Source organism: Aquarana catesbeiana, linkage group LG05 (genome assembly GCF_042186555.1).
Source record: "Aquarana catesbeiana isolate 2022-GZ linkage group LG05, ASM4218655v1, whole genome shotgun sequence".
Classification (NCBI taxonomy): Eukaryota; Metazoa; Chordata; class Amphibia; order Anura; family Ranidae; genus Aquarana; species Aquarana catesbeiana.
In genome coordinates this window covers 369,373,772-369,390,332 of record NC_133328.1, presented here as the reverse complement: position 1 = coordinate 369,390,332, position 16,561 = coordinate 369,373,772, and the positions used below count along the sequence as shown (strand labels likewise).

General features: G+C 40.9%; 1 protein-coding gene across 1 annotated transcript in view; it reads right to left on the bottom strand.

Annotated features, from left to right (window-relative positions):
* Positions 1–16,561, bottom strand: part of GMDS (GDP-mannose 4,6-dehydratase) — an 802,997-nt gene that overhangs the window by 141,630 nt on the left and 644,806 nt on the right. Inside the window, exon 10 of the mRNA XM_073630960.1 lies at positions 6,518–6,614. Coding sequence (XP_073487061.1) covers positions 6,518–6,614 — 97 coding nt within the window. The remainder of the gene's footprint in view (positions 1–6,517; positions 6,615–16,561) is intronic.

Below are 16,561 nucleotides of genomic sequence, written 5' to 3'. Positions count from 1 at the left end.
GTACTAACTAAATCTAAGGCTGGCCATACACCTATAGATTATCTGCAGATTTTCTATGGTTAGATGGAAAAAGTGGGAGATTCCTCCATCCACACAGTTTAGCGAACATGGAGAGATCTGTTGCACATTTTCTGTCTAACCATAGAAAATCTGCAGATAATCTATAGGTGTATGGCCAGCTTTAGAGTACATTTTAAACGTAAGGAGCTTTCACTGTTTTTATTAACTGGGCATACTAAAAAAGCAAGATCCAAAAACCAGCAACGAAGCATAATTGTATATTTTAATAAAGCTAATATGCATTACTTGCTGTGGAAGAATTTTCCTTGCTGTCTTCTCTAGTTAAAGTGAATCTATGTCCAAGCAATAGACATTAAGCTATGGTACATCTTGTTTATGTATGTATTCTTACAGGGAAAAGCTGCCCCTTTGCCTCTACCACCTTCACGCTAGCTCAGCAGTTATGCCTAATGGTAAATTTTGTCAAAATATAAAAAAAAAACAAAAAAAAACACATTTGCTTTGCATGGCCCATAATTTTAAATGGCCTTATTTTGGAACTAGCTTGTAAAATCTGCAACGCCTAAGCATGCTTAAAAAAAAAAAAATTCTAACGAATACACAGTAAAGTATAATTGTGAATTCGGGGTGTGTGTGTGTGTGTGTGTGTGTGTGTGGAAGTCAGTAGGGAAAGCAGGGTCAGAAAAAATATAATTTAACTGATTACAGAATTCTAAAATCCAAAAGGCAGGACAAAAAAAAAAAAAAAAAAAAAAAAAAAAAAGATTTTATAAAATCCCAAAGGAGAAAACAATTAAGACCACACAGGCTTCAGCATAATAAAATCTAAAAATATTTAGGGTCAGAAGATGGGAAGAGATTAAGGTCAATAATTAGCATGAACATTCAAAGATAAAATGCATACATATTGTATAAATGGGAAAAATGCCCTGGCAATATTATAACATTTGTTTATTACCAGGAAATACGTTTTACAAAAGCCTACAACAACTTAAACACAGATTGTACCACGAGGGAATAAAAAGACTGCTTCCATTTTTGTTATTTAATGTATACAATTTCAAACATCTCATTTATTGTATAATTTCAATCAATAATGGGAACATCTTTCAAAAGCTGCTCCAGAGTCTGAAAAAAAGGTATTGTTAAAGTAAATATTTTTTTAAAACTCATTAAATATGGGGTTGTCATAGGCATATCCACCAGGACTAAAATACTGCAGAATCTTCAAATTTTGCTCTTTCCCAAATATGTAGCAGAACAAGAAGAATACTATTCTAAAGTTGCAGACACGGCTGTTTTGGACGTCTCATTTGCTATATTAATTACACCTATGCTGCCTAAATTATAAAAGTCTGGACAAGTTGACTGCCCCTGAAAAATCATTTCATCTCCTGAGAAATGACGCTGTTTGGCCTGTTGCAAAGGGGCCCTTTACTACTTGCATTCAATTTATTTTGTTAATATTTTTTTAATCACATTCGAAGACCATGTATTTTTTCTGGAGAAATAAACCTATTAAAATAAAACAAAGATGCCATCCATAAGCTTTCTGCAGTCTACAAACTTGAGCAAAATGAAGCTACAAATGGAAAGGTTAGTATCACTACCACAAGCAAAAGAACTTCTGATAATCACCTGGCCTACTTATTTCTTACATATATTCAAAATGGCAATAATCACTTTGAAATGTTATCTGGGATCAAACCGATTGCAGCACCAAGAGATTAAAGTTCAGAGTTTACACATGGCTGCTGATAAAGGACAAACAGCAGGTAATCAACATGCCACTCGGACTACAGCCAGCGTGCTCTGACACACACTTGCATGGATTGGAGGGATTATTCATATGATTTAAGGTGAGGCCATGAGAAGAGAATATAGTTTGATCTAATTTGATAAGTGTGTCACCCTGAATAGGGCTTTCAAACTTAGCAAGTTCCACCTCCTGTATTACATGCTTGTTCCTGGTCAGTGACTCACTAGGGCAGTGGTTATCAATTTACTTGATATAGGGACCTCAAGTGAGGCCTATGACATCAAAGTGGCACACAATATTCTGAGTATATAAAACTACATATAACTGTCAAAACAGAGGGCATGTTACTTGAAAACTACTACATGAAATTATAGCCCCTTTAAAAAAAACTATTTGTGGTGCCCACAGCACCTGTTAAAGCCAAAGTTTAGACATGACTTTTTTCCTGCCATGGGTACACTGGTTCAGTGTGGGCCAATGTAAACATGCATGTGCCATACCTTGCCACATCAACGCCGAGTGACTGCCATGCTGAACGTGAATACAGGGGGTCACTCGGTTGGCATGGGTGCCATTCAGATTTCACTTTGCATTTTCTCATTGAATGTAAAGCATTCTCTGATTGAACAAGGTGGAGAAGCAGGGTGGCAACATCTCAATCTCCACCTCATCCAACGGCATAGTGTCCCTGCCAAGCAACTCATCGTGTTTGCTAAATGACAGGCAACCCACTTGGCACAGGACCCAGAAGCTAGCAGCGATCACTGTAGTAGTGGAGCCTACTTCAGTGATTTCCAGCTTCCACAGGGACAAGCATACTTACATTGGTTCAAGCTGAACCAAGGTAACTATGCAAAAATTTCATACCTAAATTTTAGCTGTACAAATTACAGGTGCCATATTTGATATCTTTTTAGCAAAATCCATAAAAAAAAATCACATAAATTTAAAAAAAGGTAAAGAGAAAGGGATAGGAACCACGTAAAATGAAACTCAAAATAAACAAAACCATTTAAGCTAGTAAACGTCTAATATTTTTTTTTACATTTGCCTGAGTAAGCCCTGAGTCAGGGAAAATATGGAACCATAGCATGTGGGTCATGAGAACATCCCAAGTTCCAAAAAAGTGTTGCAATTCCTAGAATGTTGAGCTGTAGCAAAGTCACCCTTCCATGTGCTCCTTGCTGCAAAGACCAGTTATAGGCTGAGGTGGTTGCCATTTGTTTGTGCTGTTGTACAAGAATGGATGATTTACTCTCAGTAAGCAAAATATCAAACAAAAGATATCCTGTCAGCCAAACTATAAAGGGCTAGGTTTTATACACCAGAAGTAGAAGCCATTTGTATCATCTGCCTCTCTTTTGCCCTGTAAACACGATAGGATTTTCCGATGGAAAATGTGTGACAGGACCTTGTTGTTGGAAATTCCGACCGTGTGTAGGCTCCATCACACATTTTCCATAGGAATTTCCGACACACAAAGTTTGAGAGCTTGCTATAAAATTTTCCGACAACAAAATCCGTTTTCGGAAATTCCGATCGTGTGTACACAAATCCGACGCACAAAGTGCCACGCATGCTCAGAATAAATTAAGAGACGAAAGCTGTTGGCTACTGCCCGGTTTATAGTGCCGGCGTATGTGTTTTACGTCATCGCGTTCAGAACGATCGGATTTTCCAACAACTTTGTGTGACCGTGTGTATGCAAGACAAGTTTGAGCCAACATCCGTCGGAAAAAATCCATGGATTTTGTTGTCGGAATGTCTGATCAATGTCCGACCGTGTGTACAGGGCATTTCAGTTTGGTGTAGAAAAACTTCTACTTTTCTGTATATTTTTGATTATGCAGTATGTCAAGCTTTATCACTGGTTATCTTTTATGTTCTGTAGAAGTCTGTGTACAATTTGTGAAGATTTGTTGTTGAAAACTGTTTCAAAAAGCAGTAAATTAATACCATTTGCAATTTGCTTGACATGCTGGTGATTTTCTAAAATGTTCAGCAGAAATAACAGAATTATTATTTCAAGCAAGCATTTTTCAGCATGTGGTCACTTTTGCATTGCTTCAGGGGAAGGGCAAGTTATAAATACCAACAGAGAACCAGCATTGACCTCAGAAGTACTTCTGATTTATGTATTCCAACTTTCCAGTACTTTCAACTTTCCTGGAGGGTAAAATATATCCACTCTTATTTCTTTTGGCATTAAACAGAATCTTTACCTCCTCTACTAAATCCATTAATCGCAAAAGAAGGGCCTTCAGACCTGGCTTGTTCAGCAGGGGAGGGGTCAAACCATTCTCTGATGTTGGAATCAATCATAGAATCCTCAAAGAACTCCCTCTGGTTTCATTGTGTCTTTTCTCATCTACTCTAACAAACCCAACATTTACATAACAGCAAGCACTACTTACAATAACTTTATGCACAGCAAGCCCATCAATGATAGGCTTTTGGGCCTAGTATCTGAAGCCATTTTGAACACCATTCTGGAAGTGTTCCTTTTTTGTCTATCTGCTGGCAATTCACTCAAGGAATTGTCGAAACTCTTTGTCTCTATAACAGACGCAAAAGGGAAAATTCAACCCAGAGTTCAAGCAAGCTGCTATACCATTTTTTTTTCTAGCGATAATCCCTCTTATTAATGTAATGTACTAAATTAATTCAGCTTTTTCAACACATCTGGTTCTGACAGTGACTTGTGCACCAAATTCAGTTTGAAAATGCTCCACTTTTACATTGTGGCACATTGAATGCTCCAAAGTCAAAATACAATTTTGACAGTTTGTATCTTAGGAAAGTGGAGCTAACCAAGACCAACTCTTTCAGTGTACAGAGAGAAACTTGGGTAGACAGGTTTTGTGAAAGTGTCTTGTGTGCATTACTAAAGTGGTGCAAAATTAAAGTACAAGTTCTAGACAGGTACATGAATTTGACGCATGCTGCATTATTTTTTTAAAGCACACGAGAGGCTCATAAAATCTGTCTGCGGCAGTCTATGAATTCCAAGGAAGAATGAAACCTGAAAATTACAAAAGATCTTTATCAGAAAAAAGGACACACATTTGTTTCCCACAACTTAGGGTCCTTTCACACTGGGGCGGTTTGCAGGCGCTACTGCGCTAATAGCGCCTGCAAACCGACCCGAAAGTGCCGCTGCTTTAATTCCAGTGTGAAAGCCCTGAGGGCTTTCACACTGGAGCGGTGCGCTAGCAGGACGGGAAAAAAAGTCCTGCTAGCAGCATCTTCGGATCGGTGAAGGAGCGGAGTGTATACCGCTCCTGCCCATTGAAATCAATGGGATGGCACGGCTATACCGCCGGCAAAGCACCTCTGCAGAGGCGCTTTGCGGTGGTTTTAACCCTTTCTCGGCCGCTAGCAGGGGGGTAAAACCGCCCCGCTAGCGGCCGCATACCGACGGTAAAGCGCCGCTAACAATAGCGCCGCTTAACCGCCGACGCCGCCCCCGCCCCAGTGTGAAAGGACCCTTAGAACTGAGAGATCTGTCACTAAAACCCAGCTTGAAAATTCAGGTTAAGGTTCATTGAGACACAGTTCTACAAGAGAACCATTATACAACTTGTGAAAATGTGCTCCTCATTGTGTGTAGTGTATCTCTAAAGAAATCTAACTTTAAGCAAATGATACCATCACAAGTTCTTAGTTGATTCTCCAAGGACTACATGGAGAATTCACTTGATGGTGTTGGAGGGGGGGGGGGGGGCAGAAAATCCAGATCGAAGCAATGTCCTAGTTCTCACTGGGACAGGAAACAGCATAATCTCTCCAACTGGTAAAAAAATATCATATTTACAATCTAATAGGGGGTCTGATAATGTCCCACTTTATCTAAAACAATATGTTTTGAATGATACGTTTAAATAGAAAAAAATATATCAAATTTTAGGAAATATGCTCTCATTTATCAGCTGAATGGACACTACAAAAAAGATAAAATGTCATAGTAAAGCTACATAAAACTCAGTCACTGAAAAAGATGATATCACACTAACCTCAGCCAAGAAATGCACTGAAGTGTTATACAATGAGAGAAGTCAGAGGGATGATTGGATTAGGACTGTCTTATGAGAAATCTATGCAAATAGCTTATTTTTTTATGATTCTAGCATGAGAACATGTTGATGTTTGCCTGGGACAGTCTAGTTCTGGGGATTTCCCATAAACCATTTTACAAGTTGCTGTTGTCAGTATACTATAAGACTAAAAACGTAAAACCAGTAAATAACAGAAAATATAAATTTATCATGAAATAGATTAAAACAAATGCAGAGTTTAAAATAGAACACAGTATATTTAGTGGATTAAAAAAAAATAACTGGTTATTAAGAAACTAGGAATGTTTCCCAAATTCCCTTCCTAAATATAAGCTGAAGCATGGCTTAATTTGAAAAGAATTGTGAAATAATATACCTTATAGAAAAACTGCATTTATGAAATTTGTAGTCACAATACTGAAGCTGCCTGAAAATAATTTATATATGCACATATTGCCAACATCAGGTCTATGCTTATTGAAAAGCGTTTCCTGTTTTGATAGACCCAAAATGTTGTATTTTAAGTTTAAGTGCATATGTGAGAGACTGCACACCACTTGACTCATTACAGGCAGGTATTAGGAGGTCACTTAAACCTTGGACAGCTGGCCAAACACTAGCAGTGACAGTGCAAGTGATTACATTATCAAGCAGTAGGGGAGATGTGGACATTCCTACTTACCACTTCAGTTGGTCTGTAGTACTTGAGATCAACTTTCACATGAATCTTTCCAGTCTCACTGCAGCGGCCCACTTCATTTTCATTCTTGCCCTCCCACCTGTAAAGAAGATAAACAAATGATGAGCACAAGACTACATTCAAACACTAGGGTAGAAACATTTGGTTGCCTTTTCTCGCCTCTAAACCTTGGTGTGAATCCCTTCTCCCTAGGTGAGCGTAAACTCATTAACAAACAGAACAAAAGACCACTCACCACAAGAATAATTTCCCAAATTGTCTCATTTGTGTGTTTGTTTGAAGTGTCAATTATGCACATTCTGGGCTTCATTTGGCACAAAGCTTTGTTATAAGGAAAAGCAAATTCATGTTGTATTCACAAGCTATTCGTCAACACAACAAAGAATCAGTACAATTTTTACTGCTTGATTTCTTAGCTTTATAAAGTGAGTTTAGTAGAAATAAAGTCAAAAATGTTTTTCCCCTCATTTTGAAGAGAGTAGTGGGGAGATTTTCCTTCACTTTCTGTCCCATATCCACAACAGAAAGTGAGGGAAATCACTGATTGTCACCAGAACTAGTGCCACCATTGCAAGATTTCCCACATATTACTGTAATGGTTGTTTTTACCAAAAGAGTAGTTGATACTTGGACTAGACTTCCAGCAGAGGTAGTGAATCAAGAGTAAGTGGATTCAAAGATGCTTGGGAAAAACAGATCTATACTCAAGCAAAATATATTATATATACACACACATAATATACACACATACACAGTGCATCCAGAAATTATTCACAGCGCTTCATTTTTTCCACATTTTGTTATGTTACAGCCTTATTCCAAAATGGATTAAATTCCATATTTTCCTCAAAATTCTAAAAACAATACCCCATAATGACAACGTGAAAGAAGTTTGTTTGAAATCTTTGCAAATTTATTATAAAAAAAAAAAAAAAAAGGAAAAAAATCCCACGTATTCACAGCATTTGCGCAATACTTTATTGAAGCACCTTTGGCACCAATTACAGCCTCAAGTCCTTTTTGGTATGATGCTACAAGCTTGGCACACTTATTTTTGGGCGGTTTCTCCCATTCTTCTTTGCAAGACCTCTCAAGCTCCATTAGGTTGGATGGGGAGCATCGGTGCACAGCCATTTTCAGATCTCTCCAGAGATGTTCAATCGAGTTCAAGTCTGGGCCACTCAAGGACATTCACAGAGTTGTCCCGTAGCCACTCCTTTGTTATCTTGGCTGTGTGCATAAGGTCATTGTCCTTTTAAAGGATGAACCTTCACCCCAGTCTGAGGTCCAGAGCACTCTGGAGCAGGTTTTCATCTAGGATGTCTCTGTACATTGCTGCATCCATCTTTCCCTTGATCCTGACTAGTCTCCCAGTTCCTGCCGCTGAAAAACATCCCCACAGCATGATGCTGCCACCACCATGCTTCACTGTAGGGATGGTATTGGCCAGGTGATGAGTAGTGCCTGGTTCCCTCCAGACATGACGCTTGCCATTCAGGCCAAAGAGTTTAATCTTTGTTTCATTAGACCAGAGAATTTTGTTTATCGTGGTCTGAGCCCTTCAGGTGCCCTTTGGCAAACTCACGGTGGGCTGTAATGTGCCTTTTACTGATCAGTGGCTTCCGTCTGGCCACTTTACCATACAGGCCTGATTGGTGGAGTGTTGCAGAGATGGTTGTTCTTTTAGGTGTTTTTCTCCTCTCCACAGCGAAATGTTGGAGCTCTGTCAGAGTGACCATCAGTTCTTGGTCACCTCCCTAAGACTCTTCACCCCCAATCGCTCAGTTTGGCCGGGTGGCCTGCTCGAGGAAGAGTGTTTGTGGTTCCAAACTTCTTCCATTTATGGATGATGAAGGCCACTGTGCTCATTGCGACCTTCAATGCTGCAGAAATGTTTCTGTACCCGTCTCCCTTCTCCAGATATGTGCCTTAAAACAATCCTGTCTCGGGGGTCTACAGACAATTCCTTGGACTTCATGGCTTGGTTTGTGCTCTGACATGCACTGTTAACTGTGGGACCTTATATAGACAGGTGTCCAATCACTTGAATTTACCCCAGGTGGACTCCAATCAAGTTGAAGAAACATCTTAAGAATGATCGGTGGAAACAGGATGCACCTGAGCTCAATTTTGAGTGTCATGGCAAAGGCCGTGAATAGTTATGTACATTTTTTCATTTTTATTTTCATTTTTATTTTTATTTTTAATAAATTTGCAAATATTTCAAACAAACATCTTTCACATTGTCATTATAGGGTATTGTGTGTAGAATTTTAAGGAAATAATTAATTTAATCAGTTTTGGAATAAGGCTGTAACATAACCACATGTGGAAAAAGTGAAGCGCTATGAATATTTTCCAGATGCACTATATGTATATATAGATTTATACACACACTAATATATATTAGTATATTCACAACGTAAAATCTTTCACATTATACAAAAAAAATTGGCTTAACGTTACTGGTTAGTTGTTATTTTTAATTCATTAAAGTAATTTTTTCCATAAAAATTGCATTTGAAAGACCGCTGCACAAATACAGTGTGACATAAAATACACATACAGATCCAAATACTTTTAGCTGATTTAGCACCGTTGTTATGGCAACGGCTGAAGCCGGACATAGCGGGGCATAGCTAGGACGTCACGCGTCATAAACTCAGCCTTACCATGCCCATAATCGCAGCCTTACTGTGCCGCCCATAATCGCAGCCTTACTGTGCCGCCCATAATCTCAGCCTTACTGTGCTGCCCATAATCGCAGCCTTACTGTGCCGCCCATAATGCAGTCTCACCCTGCCCATAATCTCAGACTTACCGTGCCCATAATCGCAGCTTCGCCGTGCCCATAATCGCAGCCTCACCGTGCCCATATTGCAGTCTCACCGTGCCCATATTTCAGTCTCACCGTGCCCATAATGCAGTCTCACCGTGCCCATAATGCAGTCTCACCGTGCCCATAATCGTAGCCTCACTGTAGTCAGTGCCTGGATTACACAGTCTGCGGACATCTCCCGCACTGAGTCTATCACACGAGCTGATCTAGGAGGAGAGCGGGACTTTTCTCACAGCGCGGCCAAAGTTTTCACACTCAGCTCGGAGACACACAGCGGAAGATGCCCGCAGACTGTGTAGGATATATAGTGGAGGAGGAGGGAGCGGAGCGCTGCGCTGCAGCCACAGCTTGGCCCAAAGCGGGCCCAGGGAAGGCAGCCTACCAATCAAAAAAATTTTGATCGATCAAAAAAATTAATGTTTAATCGAAGAATTAATCGTTAATTTCCGCAGCCCTAACATATATATTTATATTATCTCTATATCCACGCACAAATAATTTAAAAGGAAAAGGTTTGGGACTTTAAATAAAGCATGTGACACATAGCTGGTAAAGTGGTCAAATGCATTATGGCACATTTCTTCTTTCATGTATATACAGATATCATGATGACATATTGTCATTATAGTTCATATATATATATGCACAGGTGTCATGAATAACACATTGCAGTATAAAGTAAAAATATTGTCAGCTGGCTTGTAATCCGTATAATAAAATAGGGATGGAGACATGTATTTCTTCATTACAGGTGGCAGATTTCACCTTTAGTGGTCTGCGATTCTTTATCGATGATGTACAGTTTATATTCATATTCACTCAGTACTTTGCCCCACTTTTGTGGTTTAGCTAAATTTTTAATTCGTATGTGGTTTTGCTTTGTTGGGCTGGCTGGTTGTCTCTGTACCTGGGAGCTGTGAGGTGCATCTGGGTCCCGCCTCTTTTCCCCTTTGCCCCCTTGGGACGTGGGAGATTGGGTGGGCACCCACATGATGCGCATCGGTGCCACGCCTTGCACCGGACACATGGCGTTAAATTTGGAGCCATTACACTGGCGCGTCTTTATACCATCAGCAGCTGATCTATGAGGGAGGCTTTTTGGCACCAAATGCAGGATGACGGCTGCCGCTCAGGCGATGACGCCTTCCCTCATCAGCCACACCGGCGTGACGCTGGGAGGGACCCGGGACAAGACCTTTGGTATAAATGACAACCCCAGTGGATTACAGTCTCTCTCTCCTGAGGACATTGCACACCACACCCGGATCATGTTGCTAACACGTGGGATCACCAGGTAATTAGTCTGGGAGAGTCTCTTTTATATGGATTCCTTTAGTATTGGGTCTTCCTTTACTCTCTGAGTCCCCTGCTTGAGATCCTTTAGGCCTGATTCACACCTATGCAGATTGCAGTTTGCATATTCCAGGAGCATTTTGCATTTTTCAATACACATTTTTGATCCACTGAAGTCTATGAAACCAAAAACCAGAAAAAAGTCCCTGGCCCTTTCCATAAAATGCACAGATGTGAACTACATCCATAGGAAACCATGTTAAATGGACTGTACGTAGTGTGTTTCTGCAAAACTGAAAACGCACTAAAAAAATTTATAGGTGTGAACCAGGACTTCTAGTGGGTTCAATGCAATGCTTTTATTTATTCCACACTTGGGTTGTGGTTTACTTCTACTTATTTTCCCCACATGCTCTCCATTTCTTTTCATCCTATTAATATTCAGTTTTGTTATTTAAGCACACAGCACTACCAACTAGTTTATTCACAATTCAATATTCTATACAATACAATATTCTATACTGGAGCTGTCACCTGCATTTATAATTACTATGACACGGAGACCCATATCCCTCTGGGGGGTTTTCATGGGCCACTGCCACAGCTCCTGGGACAGACACATCCCTGGCAGACCTAAACTTGCAACACCACTTGCTGAATCTGGAGCCGACTTGTAAGTATCTCTGGGATGGAGATTTTTTTGTCCCCCCTTTTTTTTTTTTGAGTTAACCATCAAACTACATTGGTATATGTTTGCAGATACACACCTTGCATGCGCTCCTGAAGAAGTGAATTCCACGAAAGGAATGCGTCAAGCTTTTTTAGATGCATTACAATCATGCGTTTACAACTTTGATTATCATGAAATATCTGCAATCATTAATGATTTTAATATATATTTTATCACATGGATTACAAGCCAGCCTCACAATAATTATACTTTATAATGCAATGTGTTATTCATGGCACCTGTGTAATATATATTTATTAACATTCCATATCTGTATATACATGAAAGAATAAATGTGCCATAATGCATTTGACCACTTTACCAGCTATGTGTCACGTGCTTCATTTAAAGTCCCAAACCTTTTCCTTTAACCACTTGCCGACCGCCTAACGCAGATATACTGTGGCAGAATGGCACGGGCAGGCAAAATCACGTACCTGGTACGTGATCTGCCTCCCGCAGATCCGGTGCCCGAGGCGGTCGGCATCGTTAGGGGAACGATCAATGCTGAGGGGGAGGCCACTCATTCGTGGCCACCCCCTCGCGATCGCTCCCAACGAATGAAAATCTTCCTCTGCTGCTGTAATGTAAACAGCGGCAGAGGAAGTGATGTCATCTCTCCTCGTTACGGCGCCGAGGAGAGAAGACATCCAAGTAAGTTTGCACCAACACAACACTGACAGTAGAACATGCAGGCACACTCTTCACCCCCCCGATCACCCCCCTGTCACAGTGACACCAATAGCAGTTTTTTTTTTGTTTTTGTTTTTTTTTACTGATTACTGCATTGGTGTCATTTTGTGACAGTTATAAGTGATAGGGCAGTTAGTGTTAGGCCCCTTTAGGTCTAGAGTGCCCCCCTAACAAAGTTTTAACCCCTTGATCACCCCCTGTCGCCAGTGTCACTAAGCCATCATTTTTCTGATCGCTGTATTAGTGTCACAGGTGAAGCTAGTTAGGGAGATAAGTATTTAGGTTCGCCGTCAGCGTTTTATAGCATCAGGGACCCCCATATACTAATTTTAACCCCCTGATTGCCCCCTAGTTAACCCTTTCACCAGTGATTTCCATATAACTGTTACGGGTGACACTGGTTAGTTTGTTTTTTATAGTGTCAGGGCACCCGCCGTTTATTACCTAATAAAGGTTTAACCCCCTGATCACCCGGCAGGTGATACAAGTTAGGTTTTAGGGTCAGATAGGGTCTGCGTCGCCCCAGGCAGCGTCAGGTTAGTGCCAGTACCGCTAACACCCACGCACGCAGCATACACCTCCATTAGTGGTATAGTATCTGAACGGATCAATATCTGATCTGATCTATACTAGCGTCCCCAGCAGTTTAGGGTTCCCAAAAACGCAGTGTTAGCGGGATCAGCCCAGATACCTGCTAGCACCTGCGTTTTGCCCCTCCGCCCGGCCCAGCCCAGCCCACCCAAGTGCAGTATCGATCGATCACTGTCACTTAAAAAACACCAAACACATAACTGCAGCGTTCGCAGAGTCAGGCCTGATCCCTGTGATCGCTAACAGTTTTTTGCTAGCGTCTGAATCAGTCGCTAACAGTCAGAAGCTTTTTTTACCTGTGAGTCTGACTACTGTACCACTAAATTTAGAGCGCAAAATGGCAAATCGAAGTGAAGAGGCCTACACACTAGTGAAGAGGCCTACACGTTTCTGAGCATGACAGATCGTGAAGAGGAAGTCACTCATCTGTCAGATGCAGGCTCAGAATACGATCCTGTAGACGACAGCGGCTCCATGACAGATAGCTCTGACGACGGAGTTGTGGTCCCTGCCAAGGTCAGGCGTACCCGACCCCAATCTTCTTCTGCTGTTGTTCGGGTGCAGGAACCGCAGGGCTCTCGTATGGAGCAGAGCAGTACTAGCGCCACTATTCCTTCTGGTAAACTGGCAAGCACCAGCGGCCTAGTACACCCTGGTCATAGTCAAACCAGCACTGCAGTAACACTTGGTGACGTGGCGAGTCCCATAAGTGCAGTTCAAGCTGGTGAGGTGGCAAGCACAAGTAGTGTCCCACTGCCACCAAGAAGAAGACAAACACAGGCCTGTCGTGCCCATAGTGCCCTTCCTGCTGCATTTGCCAATCCTAATTGGGAACCCGCCACTTCTGGAGCACCCGTACTTCCCCCATTCACATCCCCAACCAAATGCAGTCGGCTGCAAGAGAGGCATTTTCTTTATGTCCTCCCGAGTACCCCTACCCAACGAACCCCCCAAAAAAGATGTCGTGTCTGCAGCAAGCGCGGATATAGGCGTGACACCCGCTATTATTGTCCCTCCTGTCCTGACAATCCTGGTCTTTGCATTAGTGAATGTTTTGAACGCTACCATACACTAGTTGAGTATTAGCGTAGGGTACAGCATTGCACAGACTAGGCACACTTTCACAGGGTCTCACAAGATGCCATTGCATTTTGAGAGACCCGAACCTGGAATCGGTTACAGTTATAAAAGTTACAGTTACAAAAAAAAGTGTAAAAAAAAGTAAAAAAACAAAAAAATATATAAAATAAAAAAAACAAAAATAGTTGTTTTATTGTCCTCTCTCTCTCTATTCTCTCTCTATTGTTCTGCTCTTTTTTATTGTATTCTATTCTGCAAAGTTTTATTGTTATCATGTTTTATCCCGTTTGCTTTTCAGGTATGTAATTTTTTATACTTTACTGTTTACTGTGTTTTATTGTAAACCATTTTTTTGTTTTCAGGAACGCCATTCAGCTGCAGCGTGGATTTATTTATCTTGACAGCAACAGCATTTGCTCCCACGATACATAAAGCCGTGACTCCAGCACTGTCGGAGGTGATATATGCCGAACCATGGGGGCAGCAGGGGCGGAGGAGCGATTTGCTTCTAACTTTTGGGGCGGATGCCCCCATGCTTCGGCATATATAAATGGTGCATGTATGCCCATCATTAGAAGTGGGTGGATGAAGGGAGGTATTCTAATGCTGGGCATACCCACCGATCAATCTCTTTTTTTCCCTTCAGCCCACAGACTGCATAAAAAAAAGATTACAATATATGCCCAACAAGGACCAGCAACGTACTGGTATGTTGCTGGACTTTGAGTGGTTATAACAGAATGATGCCTGCAGATTTAGGTATCATCTTGGTATCATTCTTTTCAGCCAGTAGTCGGCTTTCATGTAAAAGCAATCTTAGTGGCTAATTAGCCTCTAGACTGCTTTTACAAGCAGTGGGAGGGAATGTCCCCCCCCCCCCCCCACAGTCTTCCATGTTTTTCTCTGGCTCTTCTGTCTCAACAGGGAACCTGAGAATGCAGCCGGTGATTCTGCCAGCTGACCATAGAGCTGATCAGAGACCAGAATGGCTCCAATCATCTCTATGGCCTAAGAAACCTGAAGCTACGAGCATTTCATGACTTAGATTTTGCCAGATGTAAACAGCGCAATTGGGAAAGCATTTTTCAAAAAAGAGTACCTGTCACTACCTATTGCTATCATAGGGGATATTTACATTCCCTGACATAATAAAAATGATAAAAAAAAATGAAAGCAAGTGTTTAAAAATAAGATAAAAAGCAAAAAAATAATAAAGAAAAAAAAAAAAAAAAGCACCCTGTCCCCCCCTGCTCTCGCGCAAAGGCGAACGCAAACGTTGGTCTGGCGTCAAATGTAAACAGCAATTGCACGATGCATGTGAGGTATAACCGCGAAGATCAGATCGAGGGCAGTAATTTTAGCAGTAGACCTCCTCTGTAAATCTAAAGTGGTAACCTGTAAAGGCTTTTAAAAATGTATGTAGTTTGTCCCCACTGCACGTTTGTGCGCAATTTTAAAGCATGACGTGTTTGGTATCCATGTGCTCGGCCTAAGATCATCTTTTTTTATTTCATTTCATCAAACATTTGAGCAATATAGTGTGTTTTAGTGCATTAAAATTAAAAAAAGTGTGTTTTTTCCCCAAAAAATGCGTTTGAAAAATCGTTGCGCAAATACTGTGTGAAAAAAAAAAAATTAAACACCCACCATTTTAATCTGTAGGGCCTTTGCTTTAAAAAATATATAATGTTTGGGGGTTCAAAGTAATTTTCTTTAAAAAAAAAAAAAAAAAGTTTTTCATGTAAACAAATAGTGTCAGAAAGGGCTTTGTCTTCAAGTGGTTAGAAGAGTGGGTGATATGCGACATAAGCTTCTAAAATGTTGTGCATAAAATGCCAGGACAGTTCAAAACCCCCCCAAATGACCCCATTTTGGAAAGTAGACACCCCAAGCTATTTGCTGAGAGGCATGTCGAGTCCATGGAATATTTTATATTGTGAAACAAGTTGCGGGAAAAAGACAATTTTTTTTTTTTTTTTTTTTGCACAAAGTTGTAACTAAATGATATATTGCTCAAACATGCCATGGGAATATGTGGAATTACACCCCAAAATACATTCTGTTGCTTCTCCTGAGTACGGGGATACCACATTTGTGAGACTTTTTGGGAGCCTAGCCGCGTACGGGACCCCGAAAGCCAAGCCCCGCCTTCAGGCTTTCTAAGGGTGTACATTTTTTATTTCACTCCTCACTGCCTATCACAGTTTCGGTGTCCATGGAATGCCCAGATGGCACAAACCCCCCACAAACAACCCTATTTTGGAAAGTAGACACCCCAAGCTATTTGCTGAGAGGTATGGTGAGTATTTTGCAGACCTCACTTTTTGTCACAAAGTTTTGAAAATTGAAAAAAAAAAAAAAAAATACATTTTTCTTTTCTTTTTTCATTTTCAAAAACACATGAAAGCTGAAAAATACTCACCATGCCTCTCAGCAAATAGCTTGGGGTGTCTACTTTCCAAAATGGGGTCATTTGGGGGGGTTTTGTGCCATCTTGGCATTTTATGGCCTTCAAAACTGTGATAGGTAGTGAGGAGTGAAATCAAAAATTTACGCCCTTAGAAATCCTGAAGGCGGTGCTTGGTTTCGGGGCCCTGTATGCAGCTAGGCTCCCGAAAAGTCCCACACACGTGGTATTTCCATACTCAGGAGAAGCAGCAGAATGTATTTTGGGATGTAATTTCACATATGCCCATGGAATGTTTGAGCAATATATCATTTAGTGACAACTTTGTGCAAAAAAAAAAAAAAAAAAGTTTGTCATTTTCGCGCAACTTGTGGCAAAATATAAAATATTCCA